We start from the raw sequence: 24,042 nt of genomic DNA on the forward strand, positions 1-24,042 counted from the left end.
TGATATTTGGGCAACAGAACAGTTTTCCCCATTTTCATTTCATTTCATTTCTTTTGATTTTTAAAGCATTTTGATTTTTGCTTCCCTGCCTCCAACTTTTCTCAACAAAATTGGTAAAAGTTAGAAAGGAATTTTTTTGTGTGTGATAAATTTATTTTATTTACTTTATTTTTGTCTGCGTTGGGTCTTCGTTGCTGCACACGGGCTTTCTCTAGTTGTGTGCGGGGGCTGCTCTTCCTTGTGGTGTGCAGGCTTCTGCCGTGGAGCACAGGTTCTAGGAGCACGGGCTTCAGTAGTTGTGGCACATGGGCTCAGTAGTTGTGGCTCATGGGCTTTGGAGCGCAGGCTCAGTACTTGTGGCACACGGGCTTAGTTGCTCAGCAGCATGTGGGATCTTCCTGGACCAGGGCTCGAACCCGTGTCCCCTGCATTGGCAGGCAAATTCCTAACTACTGCACCAGCAGGGAAGCCCAGAAAGGGGTTGTTTTTGTACATATATGACAGTGGTACGACTTTGAAGGTTTAAGTTTGTCCTTAGTAATAAAGGGAAAAGGAGAGGTAAGAGTGTGGTGAGAGGGAAGAGTAAGAAGATGTCAGGAAAGAGAGAAGAAAAGGGGGATCAGAAAAAGGAGGGGTGGATGGGTTTGGGGAGATGTAGAGTGTTCTCTGGAGAACAGGTTGCTAGGTTTTTAAAAGTTTTGTTTTGCAAATGGAAACCTTAGCCCAAACTGTCCCATGTCAGCCTCTGGGCTCCACCAGGAAAGGTGTGTGGATGAGACAGGGCAGCTGTGGAAGGGTCTCAGGGCGTGCAGTTTGTCTAACGTACAGACCACCCAAGTACGGGGATCCCAGCTCTCCCCTGCCTTGCCTCCCCAGCTTCTTCGTATCCTGGTGTGTGTCGGGTTCCCTGGTTGGAAAACCCTGGAGTAGAAGCCCCGCCCTTTGGAAATTAAAAGCATGTTTAAAGAAAGTTGAAACAAATTTGATCTTACATCATATTGCATTTACGGATAATGGCTTAAACGCATTCCTGAGTGAACATTAATAATCAGGTGTGTCTTCCAGGATTGGTGGAGTTCCTCAACCCACTCCCATCATTTCAGTTAAACAAAAAGTTTTGTCCTGACTTTGCAAGTTTGAAGTTGACAGCGACGCGTCTCTTAGGGCAGTAGGAATATGTGCGCTTTTCCTCTCACAGGGGTTGGCTCTTAAGTATTTCAAACTGCATCGCCTTTTCCTCCCAGTTTTGGTTGATCATGCCAACACGACTGGACTAAAGCATTGTTTTTGCAAACCCCCGGGATTTTTTTTTCCTAGGCATCACGCCGTCCGGCCTTTTCTTTGTTGTTAAATAATCAGTGTTTCACAACTCCAGACCATTGCCAGAGACCGGTAAGCTCACTGAGGAAGGCCTTTTCTGTGGGGATGGCTTTATTTTTAGACCTAAAGTTCACCGGGCCGCTCCAAGCGGCTGAGGTTCTGGAGTCAGAACGCGATCCAGAACCGGCGGGAGCATTCTCTTCGCAAGCCCCGGAGAGGTTTTTCGGAAAGGGTTGGGAGCATTGGTAGGACGCGGGTCTGAGGGCCCAGAGAGCGGGCACGGGCTTCTTCCACGCGGGCGTCTCCCACAATCCCCGGCGCGGCAGCTCGCGGTGCCCAAGGCCTTGGCGGCCCTTCGGGCGCGGTCGGCAAAGTTGCTGACGCCCCGCCCCGCCCCTTTGCCCCCGCCCACCGCCAACTCCCCGCCCCCCACGCTCCCCTCGCGCCCCCGCCCCCACCCCCACCCCCAGCTCACGAGCGCCCGGGTTCGGCCATTTCCGGCGCGGCGCACTTCGGCAAGTTCCGCCGGCGCTGGTCGGAAATGGCTGACAGCCTGCAGGGGGAGCTGAGGATCCGGCGCGGCCTGGAAGGCGGGCTGCAGGCGGCGAGAGCGGCTGTTCGGAGCCCGAGTCTCGCGCAGGCGGCGGTGGCGGCTCGTCCCTGAACTGGAAGCCGGTAGGACTCCTGGCGGCGGCGGGAGCCCGGAGCAGCCGGGGCGGCAGCCCGGAAGGGGCTCGTGGTAGGGATCCCGGGGCCGGCCGCGTCTGGGGCCGGCCGCTTTGGGGCCGCGGGAGCCGGCGAAAGGCTGCTGCCCGGTGCGGCGGGGGCGTGCAGCCTCGGAGTAGGCCTTCTCAGACGTCTCGGGAGAGGACTTCCAGAGCCTTAGCCACCAGCGAGGGGGGTGGGTAACGGGTAACGGGCCCCCTCGGGGGTTTGGGGGGGTCTAAACGCGACCACCCCACCCCCAGACGCCTCCTATAGTCCCAGTTACCTCGCACCCACCTCTACCCCTTTTTCTAAAGGCTCGGCCTCAGCTGTGCAGCCCTCTCCCCTTCTTTCCCCGCCTGTGTTTGTCCAGCTGTTTGTGCAGAGCATCTTCGGTCCACGAAGGGGCCTCCCGGCCTGCCCCCCTCCCCTTTTCTGCGTGCACACACTCCCAGTTCTGCTTTCCGCTGCATTCAGACACAGCCGCCAGCAGCTGCTCTTCCTCTGGCTCTTTTCACCAGGCTCACCTCCTTTTATGAGGAGCCCACAGTCAGAATAGCCACTTCCTGCCCAAGGGTCCAGGTGCTGCTGTTCTGTGCTTCTGGGGCGCTGGGGCCCAGGATCTGAAGCGGTGGGCCCAAAGCTGCTTGGGCAGGAGAGGGGCTGCGGAGTGCGCGTCTACACGACTGAAATCTTAGGCGAGTTATTCGGATTACCCGGCATGGTTCAGTGCGAATCTGGAACCCTATGGAGACCGGGCAGGGCTGCCAGACTGCAGAGAGGCTGTTTCTCTTCTCCACGTTGAGCCAGTGGTTCAGAACCTTTTTAAGTTTTTGTGGCTCTCAAAAGATTTGAATTTGATGGATTCCTCCCTCCTCTTTTCTTTTCAGAAATTCTAAGGGGCTTCATCAAGTCCTCTCGGTTCCACTCCTTTGGAGGAGGAGAGGCAGAGCACATGTCGTTTTTTTCCCCATATGTGGTTTATCTAAGAGGTCTCTTTATATTTCTTCTCCTTGCTTTCTTTCTCCAATTTAGGTAGCTTCATTTTTGAAGGCTGGGCTCCCCATGTTTTCTTACGTTTTTTAAAAGATCTGTGCATTGTAGTCACGAAGACGGCCTTTACCCCCGTTTTGCTCAGCCAGTGTCTCGCACTCTGGTTCAGTTATTCTAACTGTACTGAGTGCCTGGGATCGTAACCTGGGTGGTCCTGATAGTCTTGAGTGGAGCTCAGCGTTCTCACCAACTTTTACCAGGGGGACTTTTAAATATTTCAGGGTGAAAGAAGACCCATGTTGTTAAACTCATACTTGGTGTGTTAAAAATACCTTTTCCTGTGGGAATTTCCTGATCTTCTGCTTGTGAGGAGTCATTAGTACTCATAAATATTGATATGAGGGAAACTGGCCTCAGTGCTTTCCGGAAGAGGATTCAAATCGTGTATCTTCAGAATACTTGAAACATGGTTTATTTAATACTTGAAGAGATGGCCACTGCTCTCCGGGGGGGCATACCTACTGGACAAACGATTGCCGAGCTTGCGTCTTCAGGTCCCCACGCCTCACTTTACTAAGGCGAAGAAAACCTGCTTAGCGTGTGTAGTTGGAATCTTTTTATGATTAGGTCTCAGAGTTTTAACCTGTGAATACAAAGAATTTAAGCAAACAGGTTTGAGAGAAATGAGTCAGGGGTAAAGTTAAGCCTGAGAAGTAGACTTCCAGGGGGTGAAGGGGGGAGATTCAAAGGATAGCTTGACACCATCAGAAGAATGTATGGGGATTAGATAAGGGCCTGCCCTTTCCCTCAGGGCTTTAGGCTAGCTGTTGATTGAAAACTCACTGAAGGGTGGTACAGGAGTGAGGCCTTGGCTGTGGTGGGCTGTGTGTGTGTGGGCGTCCCTAACTGAGCCAAGACTGGTAGATGGTTCGGTGGAGGAGGATTGGAGATACTGCCTGAAGCAGAAGGAGGTTGAGGTATTAGGAGAAAAATGAAGATCCCTCCTGATCTGCTGTTGGTAGAGGCTTGAATGTCTTTGCATATAATTACTTCAGAGTGAGGCAAGGAATATGAACCTTTCATAAAGTCGTAAAACTGTGCACTAGTTTCTGCTGGATATTAAGTTTAGCTCAGGAAACTTCTGTTAACATATTTATCTTCATTTTGTTTTTTTCCTCTTAATTTTCGGCAGCTGTTCCTTTTGAGAACTGGTAATGATAGGGTAACTAAGAGGAAAGAAAGGATTTTTCATCTATTTGTAGGTTCCTTGAAATAGTGGAGCTCAAGCAGACGGAGTTCGAGAACTCAAGAGAGATGGGGCGGCTCACCTCTAAGCATGATCTTTTCCTGCTTGAACCAGTTCCACACTCCTTGTACACCTGGAGTTTTTCAGATCTCTGGTGATATTACTAGGTGGAAAAGAAGCAGCATTAAAAATTTTATAATCTTGGGTATATAAGAGGAATATGAAGACCCCATTCAGTGACATTTACCTCCTCTGCTCTTAGGTCATGATGTTTAGTGTAGGATTTTGCTTACGTGTACCAAAATGACCCATTAAAATCGCAGGGATGGAGCCATAGGGAAGATGAACTATGTCTCAGCATTCTGTGGTTTGTAACCTGGGAGTACTTTTATAGACAAGTAGGCAAATTTTTTCTGTTAACAGCCAAATAATGAGTATTTTAGGCTTTGCAACTATTCAGCTCTGCTGCTGTAGACTGAAAACAACATATATTGATATATAGTACATATATACAGTATGTACATACAATAATACACACGTGCAATCCATAACTGAATGAGCAAGGCTGTATTCTAATGTAACTATTTACAAAACAGGCAGCTGGCTGTAGTTTGCCAATGCCTGCCTTAAAGTATCGCGCCTTCACACACATGTTGCTACTTTTCTGTATTTCTCCGTTTGACTGTGCCCAATACCTTTTAGGCTGATCAGTGTTATTAATGATTAACCCCCTGGATGTTTGCTTTTTTGGCTGTTTATCTTATCCTCTTACATTGTCATCATTTTACCTGTCTCCTCCAACTTCCTTTTAAACCTTTTTTCAACAAACATTTGGTACTCTGAGGAATTTAAAAAATGAATTAGATTTGGAATATGCCCTTAGCCTGTATAGTAAGAGAGATAAGACATACATAAATACATTATGATGGTAGATTACAATAATGTCTTAAATTACTATAGTTCTTGGCGATCATATACTTTCATATATTTTTTTCTCACATAGATTTTGATCTTTATAGTAACTCTGAGAGATAAGAGGCTAAATGTTACAGTATTCCTTTTTTTGAGGGGGAGGAAGGTAGGAAAGAAAACTGAGGCTTGGGGAGGTTTAGTTATTTGACCAGATGTGGTAAGAGGCAGCATTCTTGAATTGGCTAATAACATTTACTGACCTGTCCCTCTTAGAATACAGTGATGTGAACCTTTCTGGGCAGCCCATTCTAATTTGCAGACTAGTTTTTAGGATGCTTTTCCTTATTGAGCTGCAGTTTGCCTTTCTGTGAGTGTCACCTTTTAGGGCTGTGTAGAACAAGTCTATTCCTTTTCCCTCTGACAGTTCTGCAGATGTTGGAAGACAGCCATCATGTTTCCCAAGACACGAGTTGCAAATTAGTGTGCATGGATCAAGTGAGGCCTGTGCACATACCATTTGGCCACCCAACTTACACAAAGACTTACATTGGGAGCCAACTTTCAGAAATGCAGAGATTTCACATAAAAATCTCTCTTTCTGGCTTTTCTTAAGAAAAAATTATAGGCATTGGTGCTGTAGAGCTCACATTTCTGATGGTAGTAATCTCCTAGATGCTAAATATGCTCTCCATTTTGCTAAGGTCTCTGCCGGCCGCCTTGGTTCATCTACTTCACTCTCAGGGCCTCTGTGGTCATTGAGATTACCATCCTTTTCCTAGGTCTTCTACTCCACAGGCTGTCGATCCCCATTTCCTTCAGCTGTTTCTTATTTGACAGTTTCAAATCCCCTCACCAATTTCTTAGTCCTCTGCCCTGCATTCACTTTGTTAATGTTCCTCTTAAAGTGTGGCGCTCAGCACAGTGTACAGTATTCAGTATACAGTGTCAGAGTGGGGTAACTTTTACTCTTTTGTTTTTGACACTATATTTTGTTTAAAAAAAAAAACCAGGGGGGACTTCCCTGGTGGCGCAGTGGTTGAGAGTCCGCCTGCCGATGCAGGGGACACGGGTTCGTGTCCTGGTCCGGGAGGATCCCGCATGCCGCGGAGCAGCTGGGCCCGTGAGCCATGGCCGCTGAGCCTGCGCGTCTGGAGCCTGTGCTCCGCAACGGGAGAGGCCACAACAGTGAGAGGCCCGCGTACCAAAAAACAAAACAAAACAAAACAAAAAAACAGGAAAAACAGGTGATAGTCATATATTCTTGATTCACTGAAATTATAGTCAACTAAAATCATAACTGTGTGTGTGTGTGTGTGTGTGTGCGCGCGCGCGCTGTTATTAAGCTAAATCATTTCCTTGTAGTTTTGGGATCTAAGTGCCTGAACTCTGCCTTTATCTTTTTTTTTTTTTTTTGCGGTACATGGGCCTCTTACCGTTGGGGCCTCTCCCGTTGCGGAGCACAGGCTCCGGATGCGCAGGCTCAGCGGCCATGGCTCACGGGCCCAGCCGCTCCACGGCATGTGGGATCTTCCCAGACTGGGGCACAAACCCGTGTCCCCTGCATCGGGGTACAGGACTCTCAACCACTGCGCCACCAGGGAAGCCCTGCCTTTATCTCTTTTAAATGTTACCTGCTTAGATATTCTAGACTGATAAAATCTTTTTGTATCCTGGGTTTTTTCCAACCTTGACTTACTCTTCCCAGCCTGACTTCCTTTATTTCTGAAGTGGAGCTGTCAAGTATAAAGGCATTGTGGCTTAAAATGGAGAAGGTAGTTGGTGAGGACTCCAAATTATTATTATTGGATTCAGTGGAAAATTAAGGGGGGGCCTTAAAAGAAAGCATTATGCTTGAAATTTTGGAGGTGAAACAAAAGGAGGTCTTGGGGATAGCCTTGAGTTTATTTGTTCGTAATATTTCCCTCCCCGCCACCAGTAAACAGTATGTATGTGCTTTTTGTGTGTAAGGCAGTTGTAAGTCAGTGGGGTCCTAGAATCTCAAAGGATCTTTGAGGTCATATAGTCTACCCCTTTAGTTTATGAGTTGAAAAAGGATAAGGAACATATGAGTCAAGAAAGACAGGAATTATGAAGTTAGGGGGCCTGATGAATCAGAAAGATGGTAGTAGTGATAAAGGGATGACAGAATCGGAGTCTCAAGTTGAATTCACCCATGCAGGTTGAAGTTGGATGCCTGAGTCATAGAGCTGATTTACGTATTGCTTAGCAAACTTCTACTTGAGTTTTCTATCTCATTTAGGGAGACTAGAGTCTACACTAATGATATCAATTGTATACCTCCATAGCATAAGGTGAAAATCTTATTTTCTTGAGGCATGGAAACCCTTAGAGAAATTAGTTTATGCTCTAGGCACTTGTGCATCAAGTTGACTGTTCCAGAAGGATTCTTCAGCAAAATCTATCTGAAGATCTTATTTTAAAAAACCTGTTTAAAAAAAAACACAAAAAAACCTGTTTTTACACCTCCTCCTTCCATACAGTGGAATCTGTATTTTTCACATATTGTGAACATTTTCCCATTTGATTTAAAACGATTGAAAAGCTTATTGACAGAGAGATAACATATTAATGACAGAGTGATAATCATATTAATGACATGGATTTATCATACTTAATATTTAACCTTCCTCCTAATCTTGGACATTTAATTTATAATTTTTTTTTGCTATTATAAAGAATGCTTGGTGATTACATTTTTATATCAATAATACAAATCTTTGTTCACATAGAATGCATTCCTAGAAAGTGAAATTGCTGAGTCGAAGATATGAATATTTTAAAGACTTGTTACAGATGGCAAGTTTACGTTCCTACGAATACAGCGTAAGAGTACCTGTCACTGTAGCTGCCAGCGGAGTACAGAGATGTACTGTACTTTATTATACTAAATGGTTTACTTTGTAATGTGGACATTCTTGATATTAAATCTTTTTTCTCATTCATGATTCTTTCTTAAGAATAATTTCTGGAAGTGGAATTGTAGGGTCAAAGTGAAGGCACCATTTCAGGGCTTTTATTGCTTAAGGCCAAATTGTGCTCCAGATAGGAGTATCGGCTCTCCTTCGCAGCACCAGAGTATGGGAATGTACCCTCGTCAGTACCAGATACTGTAATTTTACTATTCTTTGCTGGTTTATAGGTGGAAAATGTCACTGTGTCTTGTTTTAAATGTACACTTCTTTGATTGCTGGGATGATTAAACATTTAAAAATGTTTAGCATTTGGACACCTTCTTTTTGTGTAGCTTCCTGCTTATTTCCTTTGACCACTATTCTATTGCTTTTACTTCTGTGAAAGTAATGCTGTGTTGTAAATGCTTCCACCAATCTTTTCACTGAATCTCAACTGAAAAAAAAAATACATGTAGAAGCCTTTGATTCTTACATAGTCAGATTTGTTGAACTTTTATGGATTCCACTTTTGCCTAGATTCCTGTAAAAGTGGCTGTACTTATCTTGTGGTGAAATTACATTTATGTTTTCCTTTTGTTCTTTTTGTGGTTTCATTTATTATAATTACCTCTTGAATCCATCTGGGACTTATTTTGGGATTTGGTTTGTCATGCAGGAATTCAACTTTATTTTTTTCTAAAAAGCTAATTGTCACGTTATTTATGGAAAAATCTAATGTGGTGTACTTTGAAGTGACTGCAGCAAGATAATATTTTTCTTAATTATGAAAGCAATACATGCTTATTGTAAATGAACAAAGCCAAAATGAGTCTTTTAAGTAAACAAATAGTAAACACGTGTGTAGCAGGGTGCAGGTCAGACACCTGGATTTGTATCTGGGCTCCTCACCTTCTTGCTGTATGGCCTTAAGTAGGTTACCTAACCTTGGGATTCACACTTATTTTTCTGCAAAGTAGAAAAAATAAGCCTAACCCCAAGATGGTTGATATGAGGATGAAATGAGAAAGTATATGTAAAGTGTGTTATCTAGAGTGCATTGTAAATATATATATAGTTATAACAAGTGAAAGGTCTACCCCCACGTCTTCCAAAAGTCTATGATGTGGTCTGTAGACTTCCTGCATGAATAAGGTATATTGCTCTTTGACTTCCTTAGTTGTCTATAATTATATTGATTCAGATGTCATCAATCTGAATGAGGATTGTCATCAGTTCTTTGTTAGACCAGTACTTTTGAGTTTATTGAGTAGTGTGTTCTGCATTAAAATCACTTGGGAGCTTTGTCAAACTGCGGGAGCTTGGGCCCATGCTTGGGAATTCTGATTCAGTTAATGTTTGGTGGGCCTGGGTTTATCATGTGAAAACATTCTTAGCTGAGTTGTGCATCTGATTTGTAACCCTAGTTAAAAACTGACTCGTGAGACAATGTGATTTTGATTTGTGGGATGTTATCAAACTGGTGGGAAGGGAAACAGATACAGGAATTGGCATAATTTTCCAATTGAGGACTTATCCTGGGAGTTGAGACTTCTGGGTTCAGGTTTATTGCTGACTAAATGCAGCAATATTGTGACCTGGGTTAATCAAGAATGTTAGTTTGCTTGTTAATACCTATACACAGTTGAGCAGCGGAAGGAATGCTTATTACTTACTGGTGAGCTCCTTTTGTGTCTGCTAGGGGCATCTGTGGAACACCTTTGGACTTAGAAATCTGTTCTTGAGACCAAGCAATATTTGTTTTTCCTTTTTTTCAAAGCCCTGTAATAAGGGTGGCTCAACTCTGTGGTTCTTTGTGATTGTATCATAATCTTGACTCGTAACTCAGTAAGTATGTTAATGCACAACCAGTTTTTCTCACCTGATTTTTGTTTTGAATTGCTGACAACTTTTTATTTCCTTTGTTTTACACCCAGGTTAAATTTATCCAGTAAATAAACTGTGGTGGTTGTATTGTGAAAAACACATGACCTCGCTCTCCTGCAACTTGTGAATTGCCTACATTCAGTTTTTACAAGTCACTTTTTAACAGCAGTTAGCTTCCCTGGAAAGTGCCTTTTGTTATTTTGAACCATAAAAGAGAGAAGTCAGAGTCTTAATAGTAGTGCTAGTATTGGGAAATTTATTTTAGTTTGTTTAATTTGTTTAGCTTATTAACATCCTGATTTTTGAACTAGGTACTAGGTAACAGACTGTCATGCCTGTGCTTAGCAGGAAATCAGGAAATCATGTTCTTTGGGGTTGTTATAGTATTTAAAAATCTCTGAAATATTGCTTTCAACAACCTTATTGAAATGATTTTCTGTACAGAACTATCTTTATCTAGTTTGAAAGGCTTGTGGCAATGGCAGTAATAGCAGCAATGTACAAGCGGTTCTGTAGAACCTGCTCCTGGGTTGTAATAGGATTCTGCCTTCTTGATGGGCTCATGTAGTACTACCTGCACAGATGCACAGGTAGGTCATTCACTCTGAGTATATAGTTTTCTTGTTTTGTTTAGCAGATAAACAAATATGAATATAAGGTTGACTTTAGGTTTGGAATAGTATTACCATGTGTTTTAATTATAACTCATTATCTGTGGTTACAGTACAGCTGTAGTAATATGGATAATTTAAAATTAATTTATGCATGATGTGCCTATGCTCTGTGTTCCCTGAGTTAACATCACAGGCAGTTTATCATAATGGTTAAGACAGAGAGAGTGTGGGCCTTAGAGTAACTGAGTTGAATCCACGTTTTACTCAATATGGATGCCCCTGGGCAAGTTACCTAAGCTCTGTGCTTTGGTTTCCTCGTGTATAAATACAGTGGGAATACTAGTAATACCTACTTCATAGGATTCTTGTGAAGATTAAGTGTGTGAAGGAATACAGTAGGTCTAACCTGGCACACAGTAAACATTCAATAGATGTTAGCTGTTATTATAGTTATTTAATATGTTAAAGTCAGTTGAAGGTTTCATTTGGGAACATCTGGAAGGTGTCTAGCTTCTCTGCTTCTTGCTCCATTCTCCCTTCATACGTTTCAGATGTAATGCATAACAGCAGCCCAAGTGGAACCAGCTATTTATTCCCTTCTTTCCTCCCTTCTGTTTTCTTTCTCTCTTCCATTGAGTGTTTTACTTTAGTTCAGTTTATTTATTTATTTTTTAATGAGGAAGATTATACAACTTTGTTGAAAGGCATTAAAGAAGACCTAAATAAACAGTGATATGCCAAATCCACGATAGGAAGTTTCAATATCAGAGTGTTTTAGTTTTACAAGAAGAAAAGTCGAGTCAGTAGGATGGTTATTATATCAACAGACTCTTGAAAGCAAGGTCCTCATTGCTGGTAATGTTCCCACCGATGACGGAAGAGTTCGCTGTGGAGATAAGGAATGTTAGCAGAGAAGGCGTTCAAAGAGGAGGCGATGGTAGAGATGGTAGAGGGCACGGGTGTGTTGAGGCGTAGGAGGGAGGAGATGAAGGGGCAAGACAAGCATATGCAGAACTCCGAATGAGAACTCTTAAGCCCCAGATGACTTCTCAGCTTATCTTCTGGATTTTTGACTTGAATTACTTACCATTTCAGCTTTCCAGGAACATAGCTGGTTTCAAGCCCTCAAGTGAGTGGCTAACATATGAAGAATTCTACTTTCCATTTATCAGCAAGAAAATTTTGATTAGGGAAAGAGTAAAAAGTAGGGCATCAGCCGTGATTTGAATGATAAATCTCTGTGCACAAGTATTTTGAACTTTTTTTCCCTCTTTGTTGGGAGAAGGCACTTAACTAACATAACCTCCTTATGCTCAGAGGAGGTGTACCCTTGCTGCCATTGGAACATTGAGGTGTAGATGTCTGTGTTGCTGACCATTGGAAAAGAGATATCAGAAGGGAGATCAAGGTTAGAGAGGTAAATTTGAGAATCATCCAATCAGGGGGTGCTAATTGAAGGTATTGGCAAGCTCCAGTAAATGAAGATAAAGAGAGAAGAGGACAAGGGACAAACCCCTGAGGAACAACTGTATTTAAGGAGTGGCAAAAGGAACCAGAGAATGAGCTGTTGCGGTGGAGAACCAGGAGAACGGATGAGTAAATTATATAAAATACAAACTAACTTAATATGAGACATTGGGGCAGGGATGAGGATGACAGAACTATTTGATAGAAATAAAGGTGTGAATAAATGGAGAGAATGAATGTTCATGCTTCTGGATAAGATTAACTATGTAAAATAACACTTCCCTACTTAAGTGCAATATAATTTAATTCTTTTTATATATTACTGAATTCTGTTCACTAATATTTGTTCAGTGTTTTTTGTCTATATTCGTGAGAGAGATTTATCTGTAGTTTGCTTTTTTGGTGCTCTCTTTGGTTTGGGTATCAGGGTTGGTAAAAGGACCGGGAATCTCCCCCCTGCCGCCACTGGAAGAGACCGTGTAGAATAGGTATTTATACTTTAAACATGTAGTAGAATTCTCCAGTGAAAGCCTTTGGGGCTGGACATTTCTTTTTGGGGAGTTTTAAAATTACAAAGTCGATTTATTTAATAGTTATAGGACCAATTATCTATTTCCTGTTGGGTGAGTTGTGGTGTTTGTGTTTTTTGAGGCATTGGTTCATTTCATCTGAGTTGTCCAATTTATGTGTGTTAAGTTGTTTATACTTCCTTTGTTATCCGTTTGATGCCTGCAGGAACTGTAGTGATATCCCCTGTTTCATTCCCCATGTTGGTAATTTGTATCTCTTTGTCAGTCTTGAGCAGGTTTGTCAAAATTATTGACAAACCTCTTGGTTTTACTGATTTTTCTCTTTTGTTTTTATGTTTTTTATTTCATTGATTTCTGCTCTTTATTCTTTCTTTTCTTCTGCTTACTTTGGGTTTATTTTGTTCTTTTTCTAGGTTCTTGACGTAGGAGCTTAGGTTATTGATTTGAGATGTTCCCTCTTCTCTAATGTAAGCATTTCATGCGTAATGTTCCTCTCAGCACAGCTTTAGCTGTGTCCCATAGATTTTTTTAATTTAATCTATCGTATTTTATTTAATCCTCACAATAACCCTGGAGGTAAGTAGGGATTTTTCAATATCACTTTAAGGAGGAAATTGTGTAACATTCTTAAATTCTCAAAGTTGAGTCCTGAGCTAGAGAGTCTAATTGCAAGTACAGATGGCCTTCTAGCCTCCTCCTAGCTATGAAATTCTCTCTCTTTATTTTTCAGTGTTTCATTTTCCTTGAACCAAGACTATATAGGCTCTAAATCTCAAACTTGATTGAAAATGAAAATGTAAACTAAGATTTTCATCTAGTATTGTTATTTATTGAGCAGTGACCTGGAACCCAGAACTATGTGATATTTTGCAGAGGGATTTCAGAAGAGGTCAGAAAAATAGTTTCATTCTACAAAGAGTTTTAAGTCCAGCTGGAGAGAAACAAATTGCTTAAATGAAACTAATGAACAGTTGATCAAATTCTGAATCCTCTAATACTGAATACAGTGGGAATTTAGAGAGTTCAGAAATCAAGTTTAGTTAGAGAAAACTATATGGAAGAGGTGGGACTCTAAAATGGCCCCAGAGAATAAGTGGGTTAGGTGGAGAAGAGGAAGAATGCTGTTCCAAGTGTCCAGTGAGTCTGTTGGGCAAGTGAGATGGAGAAGGTTGGAGAAAGAGCACGACTTGAGCCAGCTCGTTCTTTGTGTAGGGTTGAGCTTGAAAGATTCACTGGACGTACGTGGAATAGTTGAAGTAGGGCATGTAGGTAGAGCCATCCTTGATTATAGAGGATCGTGGAAGTTTAGCAGAAGAGTGATTATGGGCAGCAGACTAATGTAAAAAAAAAAAAAAAAGATAAAACATTTAGAGATAGAAAAATTGGCAAAACACATGAAGTGATAGTGCATGAAAAGAGAAGTACAGATAATGAGCAAAAATTGTTCGACCTCCAATAATAAGGGGTAAATTAAAACAGTAGAATGACATTTTATCAAACTGTTTTAAAAAAAAAGGCATTTGGTTGGATTAGTTAGGTTAATTAATGCTTAACTGCAGCAGCAGACTCTGAAATCTTAGTGGCCTAACATAAAAGTTTATTTCTCACTCTTCACAATTCAGACGACACTCTTCTGTGGCTCCTCTCCAGCGGTGACTCAGGAGTCTGTGTTGCTTTTATCTTGCCACTTCATAGTTTTAGAGTTTTTTGCTTTCAGTCTCTCAAGTGGTGGGGGGACGAAGAATCCATGGCTATTCTTAACTGCCTTGTACTGGAAAGGATACCTTACTTCTACTCACATTCCCTTTGGCAAGAACTAGTCTTAACGGCTGCAGCCAAACTGTAAGGCAGAGTGGGAAATGTAGGAGAGCAAATACATTCTCGTGGAGTAATAACCATTTCTGTCACACCATTATTGGCGAACGGATGCCCTCTGTATCGTTGGTGGGAGGATAAATGGTCATCTTTCTTGTAGATGGTAATTTTTAAAATGGTAAGATATTCTTGCTCTGACCTATGTTAAAATTTTCTTTCTAAGGAAATAACTGTGGATGTATGCAAAGATAGCTACAAAAATAGTTGTTATAGTTTTGATTATAGTGAAAAATTGGAAACAAATGTCTAGCAAAAGGGGACTGGTTAAATAAATTATGGTCTTGCTGTATTCAATTATTGATGGTCATGTAGTATAGCGTCTAATGATGTGGGGCATTACACTGTTCTTGTTATAAGTGGAAAAAATCAGATTACAAAAAAGAACATATATCCCATTTTTGTAAGCATGTTTATTCATGCATAGACAAAAGACTGGAGGCGATCTCTGGTTTTAGGGTGTTTGCCAGTTTTAGTAACTTGCATTTTAGTTTCCACAGAGATAAGAGAAAGAGCCTTGCGCCTGTGAGTGTTAAACTGAGATACCAGATAAGAGTATGGATCTTCAAAGGGTTGAACATTCACTAAAGGAGTGGATAGACTAGAAAAAAATCTACCTGTGAGCACACACAGAGAGATGTCTCTCTTAGCAAGATCCAGAGCTGGTTGGGGAAGGGAATATTCACTGAGAACTCATGACCATGGATTTCCCTTCATATGAGTTTTGTGTTCAAATCTACAGTACTTGTGGGATCTGGGAGAATCTCCAGACTGAGAATTGACATAAAAAGTGGTGTAAGGCTGATAGTATGACAGAGGTATCTGGAAGACACAAACTGTTCTGGAGGGACGTATCCTCAACCCAGACCACATAGATTTCCCAGAAATAAAGCACAACTAAAAATGAACTCAATACAGAATTATAAAGCATGGGAGGAAACAATCTACTATTCCTCAATGAGCAAGAATCAGCGGACAGAACAAACTAAACACCTGAAGAGAAGGAATAGAAAAGGTGAGAAAGAATAGGTGCTATCGTAAACATAAGAGAAAATTTTAAAAAGGGGTCAGTAGAATTTCTGGAAATGTAAAATAGTCATTGAAATTAAAACTCAGTGGGTAGGATAAACAACCACTTTGACACAGAATAGAGAATTAATGAGTTAGATCAGGAGTTGGCACACTGTGGCTTGTGGGGTAAATCTTGGTTGTGGCTTATTTTTTACAGCCTGCATGGAAAGAATGGTTTTTACGTTTTTGAAGGGTTGTTTAAAAAAAGAGACAAATGAAAATATTCTACATAGACTGTATGTAACTCCCCAAACCTAATATATTTACTCTCTGGCTCTTTACTGAAAACATTTCCTGAGCCCTCAACTGGATAGACCTGAGGAAATTTCCAGATGGTAGCACAAAGGACAAAAGAGAAAATATAGAAGAAAGGTTTAAAGACATGGAGTATGAAATGAGGAGGTCTGACATATGTCTAGTCATCTAATAGGAGTTCAAAAAGGAGAGAATGAGCGACAGGCTCTATACGAATAGATAACCAACAAACTAAACAAACTAAGACTAAACAAACAAAGAAAGCAAACAGATAATGACTGAGACTTTTCTGGTTTGATGAGAGACACACATCTTAAGAACCAGAAAGTTTGATGAGTGCTGAGCGTCCCCCACCCCCCAGATTCCACATGTAGACACATGCAGAATTCCAAAGGCAAAAAGATCTTGAACATAGCCAGAATGAAAAGTCAGGTTATCCACAGGCACAACAATTAGACCGACATCTCACATCTCAGCAGCAGTAATAGAATCCAGAGGATTCTTCAGTGTTGGTGGAAAAGAATTATTAACCTAGAATGGTATATCCAGCTAGATCATTATTCAGGATTTAGGGTGAAATAAAGTGTTTTCACAAGAAAACAGTTTACCAACAGACTCTCACTGGAGGCACTGCTTCAGGGAAAAGGAAACAACCAGAGGGAAGGAATGAAATGCAAAAAGGAATGGAATTCTGAATAAGGAAATTGGTAAATATGTGGGTGAATCTAAACAAGCATGAATTGCATTAATGATAATAAGGGCTAACATTAAGAGTGTAGAAACAAGATGGAGCCGAAATATCCGTCAATATTGACGTAAAAGTCAAGAGAGAGGTCATCATAGGTAAAGAGCTTTTATTAAGAAGAGCGATAAAATTAGAGATAATGTTAAATTTTCAACTGAAGTCATAAATTGAATATATAACTGCCAGGCTGGTAGAGGGTTTTAAAAAAAAAAAAAGACAGAAAAGTATGCCATCTCTTGAGAAAATTGTTTACTCCAGTGTTTATAGTTCTTCTAAACAGTGTCCAGCACACAATAAAAAATCATAAGATTACAAAGAAACAGGTAAATATGACCTACAATCAAGAGAAAAATAGAATAAAATCCACAGGTGCACCAGATGTTGGAATTAGATAAGAAATTTAATTCTCATAAATATGCTAAAGAAAATGGAGGAAAAGATGGAAAAAATTAATAGATGAAGAATTTCAATAGAGAAATGGAATCTCTAAAAAAGAACTTAATGGACATTCTTGAACTGAAAAATATAATACCTGAAATTAAGAATTTATTGGATGGAATTAACCTTAAACTAGAAATAGCAGAAGAATGGTTTGGTGAACTCAGAGATAGGTCAGTTGAAATTATTCAAGCTAAAGCATTATTAGATGAAATAAAAAAGATTGATTTAGAGTAATGCACAAGATAAACTGATGGGGAATGTGAGATTAGGCATAATGGTTTGTTATGGTCCAGTACTAGGTTGAAGGCAGTTGTATAAAAGGAAGGGATAAATGCAAACATTATTGTAAATTACTATTATTATAAATATATTATTACCATAATTATTATTATTACAAAAAAGAATGGATGCAGTTTGGCAGATCTAAAAATAACTCCAGGACTTGTAGCTAATAAATAGATTACTATATGCGAGATACTGTACAGGGTATTTTTTACTCACTGCTTTATCTCTGATTTTTATAACAATCCTGAACATGAGTGTTTTCTTTTACTTAAGAAAAAAATGCAGCTTAGAGTGGTTAAGTGACCATCTACTAGCTTACAAAGCTGGGGTTTGATCCAGGTCTGGCTAGCTTTGAGGTCTATACTCCTTGCTGTATATCACATTGTTTCTAGTTTGTAAGACTAGAAGAGTGTAATATCATGGGCAGAACTGAAAGTTACTGGAAAGTGGGAATATTTCGAACCATGTAATGGCCATAGTGTATCCTTTAGGGAGCTGGAAATACTGGTCTACTAGTATTTTGGGGGTACTTTGGGGGTTGCCGCCATTTCAGCGAATGGATTCAGTACCAGATTATGTCAGAAGCCTTGGGGAGCACTTTCTGTATGAGGTAGGAGGACGACTGGGTGCCAGCAAAGCAGAAAGGGACAATACATAAATGAAAAGATATTATGAAGGAAATCAGTAGATCAGTGCCAGAAAGTGTCAGGGGGTAAGAAAGGCTACCTTAAACAGGAATATCAAGAAATTAAGATCTGAAGGATGAGAAGGAGTCAACCAGAGAAGAGCCTGGGGAAGAGCATTTGAGACTAAAAGATCAGCAAGTATAAAGCTTCTGAAGCAGTTAAGAGCTTGGCTGGTTGAAGAATTGAAAGGAAGCCAGTGTAGCTAAAGCTGAACGAGCAAGTATGGCAGTGATGTCGTGTGAGATTAGCTTGGTGGTCGGGGAGCTAGTTATGAAGGGCCTGGCAGTGTAGCAGGAAAGCACTGAAAATTTTTAAGGAAAGGAGATCCCTGGTCTAACTCATGTTTTAGGAAGATGATGCTGATTGCTGTGCATAGAATGCATTGTAGGGGGCAGGCTGACAAGTTGGGCATTCAGTGCTGTGGCCGATGACAGAATTAATGAGATTTCTCCTTATCAGGGTTTCAGGTGACATTTATTTCTAGATCCCAATACCTTCGTTGTCATTTTCCAGAGAATGACAAGAGGTTCTAAGCATTTTCTTTTTCTTTCGTGCTTGCAATAATTAGCTGTTTAGGAAAGAAAGTTCATGCTTTTGGGCACTGATGACACTTTTGCCCAATTTCAGTAAAAGAGATGGAACTTGATGGGGATAAATTTTTTTGAGTCATTGTTGAATTACTGGTTTCCATTAGAACGTTTGTTTCTGTTCCCAGTTCTGTTCACTGTAGGTTGGTAGCATTAGCAGTATTAGATTAAGTATCATCAGTCTCCAAATAACTTTTAAAAAACATTTTGTTTAGACTCTGTATAATTTAGTTTTGAGTTTTTAATATGAGAAATGTTAAACATATATAAAAGCAGACATGCATGTATCCCCATAATTCAGTGTCAACAGCAATTTGCTCATGGCTAATCGTGTTTCACTGATATCCCAGAATACTCCTCACCACCCTCATCCTGTTTATTTTTAAGCAAATTCCAGGTAAATCCTCTATAAATATCTCAGTATATACTTCTAAAAGGTAAGGATTTTTCTACGTTTTAGCATTTTGGTTTATTCCCTCTTAGAGCTCATAAATAAGTAACCATATAGCTGGATGGTTTGCCTTTGAGAATGCCGATTTATGCTTGTTGTCCCAGTGTATTTATTAATAGGACCCCTTTTCACTTAAAACAGTGCCTCCATTTGAGCAATAAATTCTATGCTCACCTTATATACATGAGAGAGACCTTTTCATAGTAGACAGTAAATAAATTCTTTAATAGCACCTTCAGTATTGAGTATTTTTCTAATAGCATGTCACTTCTCTATTTTCTATCAGGAGAGCAAGCCCCGGAGTTCACTATTTCCAGAAATTGTATACTGAAGTGTAACGCTACATGAGTCAGAGAAAGGAAGGACCCTGAGCCATATGGTAAGAAGGGAATGAATCAGCTGAGTCGCCTGGATTATGCCTTCTTTTTTTCCTCCACTCCATTCTGTCTTTGTTACGATTTGATCGTAAGTGCAGAGAACATTATTTTGAAACCAAAAAGAGAGATTTTAACATTTGAATTAAAAGGATAATGCTTTAGAAACTTTGACCTACATACTTTGGGATATTTGGTCACCTCTTAATTATCAAGTTTAGATCATCCAAATTTACGCTTTTCCATGATTGATTATTTTTTGGTTTTTGTTGTCCTTATCTCGTGGTCTCCTTATTCAAACCTTTTAGTAACATTGTCATCACTTTTAATTTTTATTTAAAGAGAGAGAAGACTCTATCAAACATTTAATAGTTATATATCCTTAACAAAAGTAGAAGCTAGAGAGAGTGACTGAGCATCCAAAAAGTACTACTTACTTCACACTGCCTTGTGGTAGTATCCTTGCTATTCGTTTACATCTTTTTAGGCTAAAGGAAGTTCCATGAGATCGAGGATTATTTTACATCCTAGATTTGCCCACAGTTATACTTAGCATGTCTTAGACATGGAAAGAGTATGGTAAATACTTTTTGGAGGGAATGAATGAAGGAAATTGGGGGTATTCTTTGGCACAGAACATTATGAGTTCACTTCTAGATGTATTGAATTTGAGGTGAAAGCAAGTGAAAAGCTTTTGTAACCTGTGATAGTAAAGTTTGGTAAGAGAATAGGACTGGGAATGCTGTTTCAAGATTTTTTAGCCTGAAGTACCCTCACATCCTCTGTCCTTTATTTTCATAGCAACACAATATATGTTGTTATCTCTGTACACTTATCTCCATTTTGGGAGATTAGAAACCTGGGGCGTAAGGTCTGACAGCACATCTCTTCCAAGGATAAGAAATAATGCCCCTCATTTCTAAGTATAGTGTTCTTTCTGAAAGACCAGGTTACTATTTCTATATTAAGGAGGAGCACATGATGTGTGCTAACAGAAGATAAATGAGAAGCAAACTGGAAAATACATTTTATCTCTGAATTACTGGACCCACTGCTGGGTAAAGATCAAGAGAGTTCTCATCAGCTTTTTTCAACTCTGAATATAACAAATGGAGCTTCTCACAGAGGTGTTTTTTTTTTGTTCGTTTGTTTTCCAGTAGTTCAAAAGGCAACTTTCATGTCAGGAATGAACATAGATAGGAGGGTGTTTCTCTTTGTCTAATGATGATGCCTGAGTCTAGAATAACAAATTGTGAACATTTTCGCCCTCTGTTGAATGTAGCTGGTAATCATTTTATAGGGCTCTAATGCTGCTCTATAGCCAATTAAATAGGAAGAAGGTGTGTGTGTCTAAACACTGAAACTGTTTTTGGACACTTACCTTATCCATCTCTTACTAACCACAAGTAAAATATCCATACCAAACAAAACCTACATTGGACTTAAAGTGTTATGTGAGACACACACCAATGATCCAACCATTGTTCCATCTTATAAGATTTAAGCATTTTCCAGAAAGTTACAGGGGGAGAGCAGGCTTGTTGAACATAATGTCTTCAAGACTGACATGCTTCTCTTTCTTTTGCAGGCCTGATTGTTGGCAATGACACTGTTAAGAGGCTGGCATTTGTTTCTGTTCTAACCAGCTACTTTATAACTGTCAGTAGTAACTATGCATATGTATTGGTCAGCAAAACCAAGGAACGAGAGCTATGGCAGTTGACAAAGTCAATCTGATTCCTGGGTATCTTTCCTGGGTTCCACCATCAGGGACCTCTTCCCTTCCATCTCATCAACAATGTGGTACCTTTTACTATTTGATAAAGATTAAGGACATGTTCTTTGGTCAACAACCAGAACTTAAAATCTGCTGGAGTAGGGTCAGAGACCATTTCAATCATAGCTGAGGAAAATGAAATTTCCGTTTTATTTGGTGCCTTGTCCAGGGAGCACACTAACTCTTTCGGAAACACGGGAGTGAGAGGAGGTTGAGTCTTGTCTGATAGCAACTCATGGTTATGGCGAGTGACCCAACGTGACCAGCAGGGGCAGGAGCCACAGAGGAACTCATGACGGGCTACACCATGTTGCGGAATGGGGGCGTGGGCAACGGAGGTCAGACCTGCGTGCTGCGGTGGTCCAACCGCATTCGGCTCACGTGGCTCAGCTTCACGCTCTTCATCATCCTCGTGTTCTTCCCCCTCATCGCCCACTATTATCTCACCACCCTGGACGAAGCGGATGAGGCAGGCAAGTGGATCTTTGGCCCACGGGCTGGTAATGAGCTCTGCGAGGTGAAGCACGTGCTGGATCTCTGCCGCATTCGAGAGTCTGTAAGTGAAGAGCTCTTGCAGCTGGAAGCCAAGCGGCAAGAGCTGAACAGTGAAATCGCCAAGCTGAATCTGAAGATCGAGGCCTGTAAGAAGAGCATTGAGAATGCCAAGCAGGACCTGCTTCAGCTCAAGAACGTCATCAGCCAGACCGAGCACTCTTACAAAGAACTGATGGCCCAAAATCAGCCCAAACTCTCTCTGCCCATCCGACTCCTCCCAGAGAAGGACGATATCGGCCTCCCTCCCCCAAAGGTCCTACGGAGCTGCCGGCTGCACAACTGTTTTGATTATTCTCGTTGCCCTCTCACCTCTGGTTTCCCAGTCTATGTTTATGACAGTGACCAGTTTGCCTTTGGCAGCTACCTGGATCCCTTGGTCAAGCAGGCTTTTCAGGCCACAGCACGAGCCAACGTTTATGTTACAGAAAATGCAGATATTGCCTGCCTTTATGTGATACTAGTGGGGGAAATGCAGGAGCTGGGAGTGCTGCGGCCTGCTGACCTGGAGAAGCAGCTGTACTCCCTACCACACTGGCGGACAGACGGACACAACCACGTCATCATCAATCTGTCTCGGAAGTCGGACACCCAGAATTTACTGTACAATGTCAGTACAGGCCGGGCCATGGTGGCCCAGTCCACTTTCTATGCTGCCCAATACCGGCCTGGCTTTGACTTGGTGGTATCGCCACTAGTCCACGCCATGTCAGAGCCCAACTTCATGGAAATCCCACCACAGGTGCCAGTGAAGCGGAAATATCTCTTCACCTTCCAGGGTGAGAAGATTGAGTCGCTGAGATCCAGCCTTCAGGAGGCCCGCTCCTTTGAGGAGGAGATGGAGGGTGACCCTCCAGCCGACTACGATGATCGTATCATTGCCACCCTCAAGGCAGTACAGGACAGCAAACTAGATCAGGTCTTGGTAGAATTTACCTGCAAAAACCAGCCTAAACCCAGTCTGCCTACTGAGTGGGCGCTGTGTGGGGAGCGGGAAGACCGCTTAGAATTACTGAAGCTCTCCACCTTCGCCCTCATTATCACTCCCGGGGACCCTCGCTTGGTTATTTCCTCTGGGTGTGCCACACGGCTCTTTGAAGCCCTGGAGGTTGGTGCTGTCCCAGTTGTGCTTGGGGAGCACGTGCAGCTTCCTTACCAGGACGTGCTGCAGTGGAGTGAGGCCGCCCTGGTGGTGCCCAAGCCACGAGTGACCGAGGTCCACTTCCTACTACGGAGCCTCTCCGACAGCGACCTTCTGGCCATGAGGCGGCAAGGCCGCTTCCTCTGGGAGACTTACTTCTCCACTGCGGACAGTATTTTCAGTACTGTGCTGGCTGTGATTAGGACTCGCATCCAGATCCCAGCCGCTCCCATCCGGGAAGAGGCGGCGGCCGAGATCCCCCATCGCTCAGGCAAGGCAGCCGGCACTGACCCCAACATGGCCGACAATGGGGACTTGGACCTGGGGCCCGTGGAGACGGAGCCGCCCTACGCCTCCCCCAAGTACCTCCGCAACTTCACCTTGACCGTCACGGACTTCTATCGCAGCTGGAACTCTGCGCCAGGACCTTTCCATCTTTTCCCCCACACACCGTTTGACCCTGTGCTGCCCTCAGAGGCCAAATTCTTGGGCTCTGGGACTGGCTTTCGGCCTATTGGTGGCGGGGCCGGGGGCTCCGGCAAGGAGTTCCAGGCCTCGCTGGGCGGCAACGTCCCACGGGAGCAGTTCACAGTGGTGATGCTGACCTACGAGCGGGAGGAGGTGCTCATGAACTCGCTCGAGAGGCTGAATGGCCTCCCTTACCTGAACAAGGTCGTGGTGGTGTGGAATTCTCCCAAGCTGCCCTCAGAGGACCTTCTGTGGCCTGACATTGGCGTCCCCATCATGGTAATAGAAGCATGAGCCTTTTGTTTTACTGCATGAGAGAGGAATTCATTCTTAATCTCTTTTCCATAAACATGCTTTTTTAAAAAAAAAAACCTATACAGATTCTTTCCCCATGAAATTTTCTCCTTGCCTCTATTTCATTCCTTTCAGGCCTTGCCAGTTCCCTCTCTGCTACTTACTTCAGAAATCTCCTAAGACGCTCCAATACCGAAACTGGCCCTGTGAAGGTTTACAAAACCCTGTCACTGACCTCATGGACTTATTCTGTGTCATCACAAAGATGTTGATAATGAGAATGGTGATGAAAAGCTAACATTTATGAAGCACTCCTAGTCTAGGCACTATAATTTAGCATTTGTGGAACTTATATAATGAACTAGTACGGTTTCTTCATTTTAAATCTGTGGAAACTGAGGCTTAGAGAGGTTAATTATTTTGCCCAAGGTCATGATTAGCAATCATGGAGGAGCTGAGT

At 42.0% G+C, this 24,042-nt stretch overlaps 1 protein-coding gene across 6 annotated transcripts in view; it reads left to right on the forward strand.

Moving 5' to 3' along the window:
• The window catches only part of EXTL3 (exostosin like glycosyltransferase 3), a 120,157-nt gene that overhangs the window by 55,714 nt on the left and 40,401 nt on the right, over nucleotides 1-24,042 (forward strand). For 2 of the 6 annotated variants that reach the window (XM_027088077.1, XM_027088076.1), the window contains exons 2-3: nucleotides 19,263-19,355; nucleotides 20,939-23,567. In XM_027088077.1, the coding sequence (XP_026943878.1) occupies nucleotides 21,420-23,567 (2,148 nt within the window). In that variant the 5' untranslated portion in view covers nucleotides 19,263-19,355; nucleotides 20,939-21,419. Of the gene's footprint in view, nucleotides 1-1,814; nucleotides 2,060-2,106; nucleotides 2,222-19,262; nucleotides 19,356-20,938; nucleotides 23,568-24,042 lie in introns of those variants that run through there. The other 4 variants (XM_027088073.1, XM_027088078.1, XM_027088074.1 and 1 more) reach the window with 4 other exon arrangements.

The sequence above is a fragment of the Aethalodelphis obliquidens genome, unplaced genomic scaffold (assembly GCF_003676395.1).
Source record: "Aethalodelphis obliquidens isolate GAN/ISIS:26980383/991018 unplaced genomic scaffold, ASM367639v1 scaffold61, whole genome shotgun sequence".
Taxonomy (NCBI): Eukaryota; Metazoa; Chordata; class Mammalia; order Artiodactyla; family Delphinidae; genus Aethalodelphis; species Aethalodelphis obliquidens.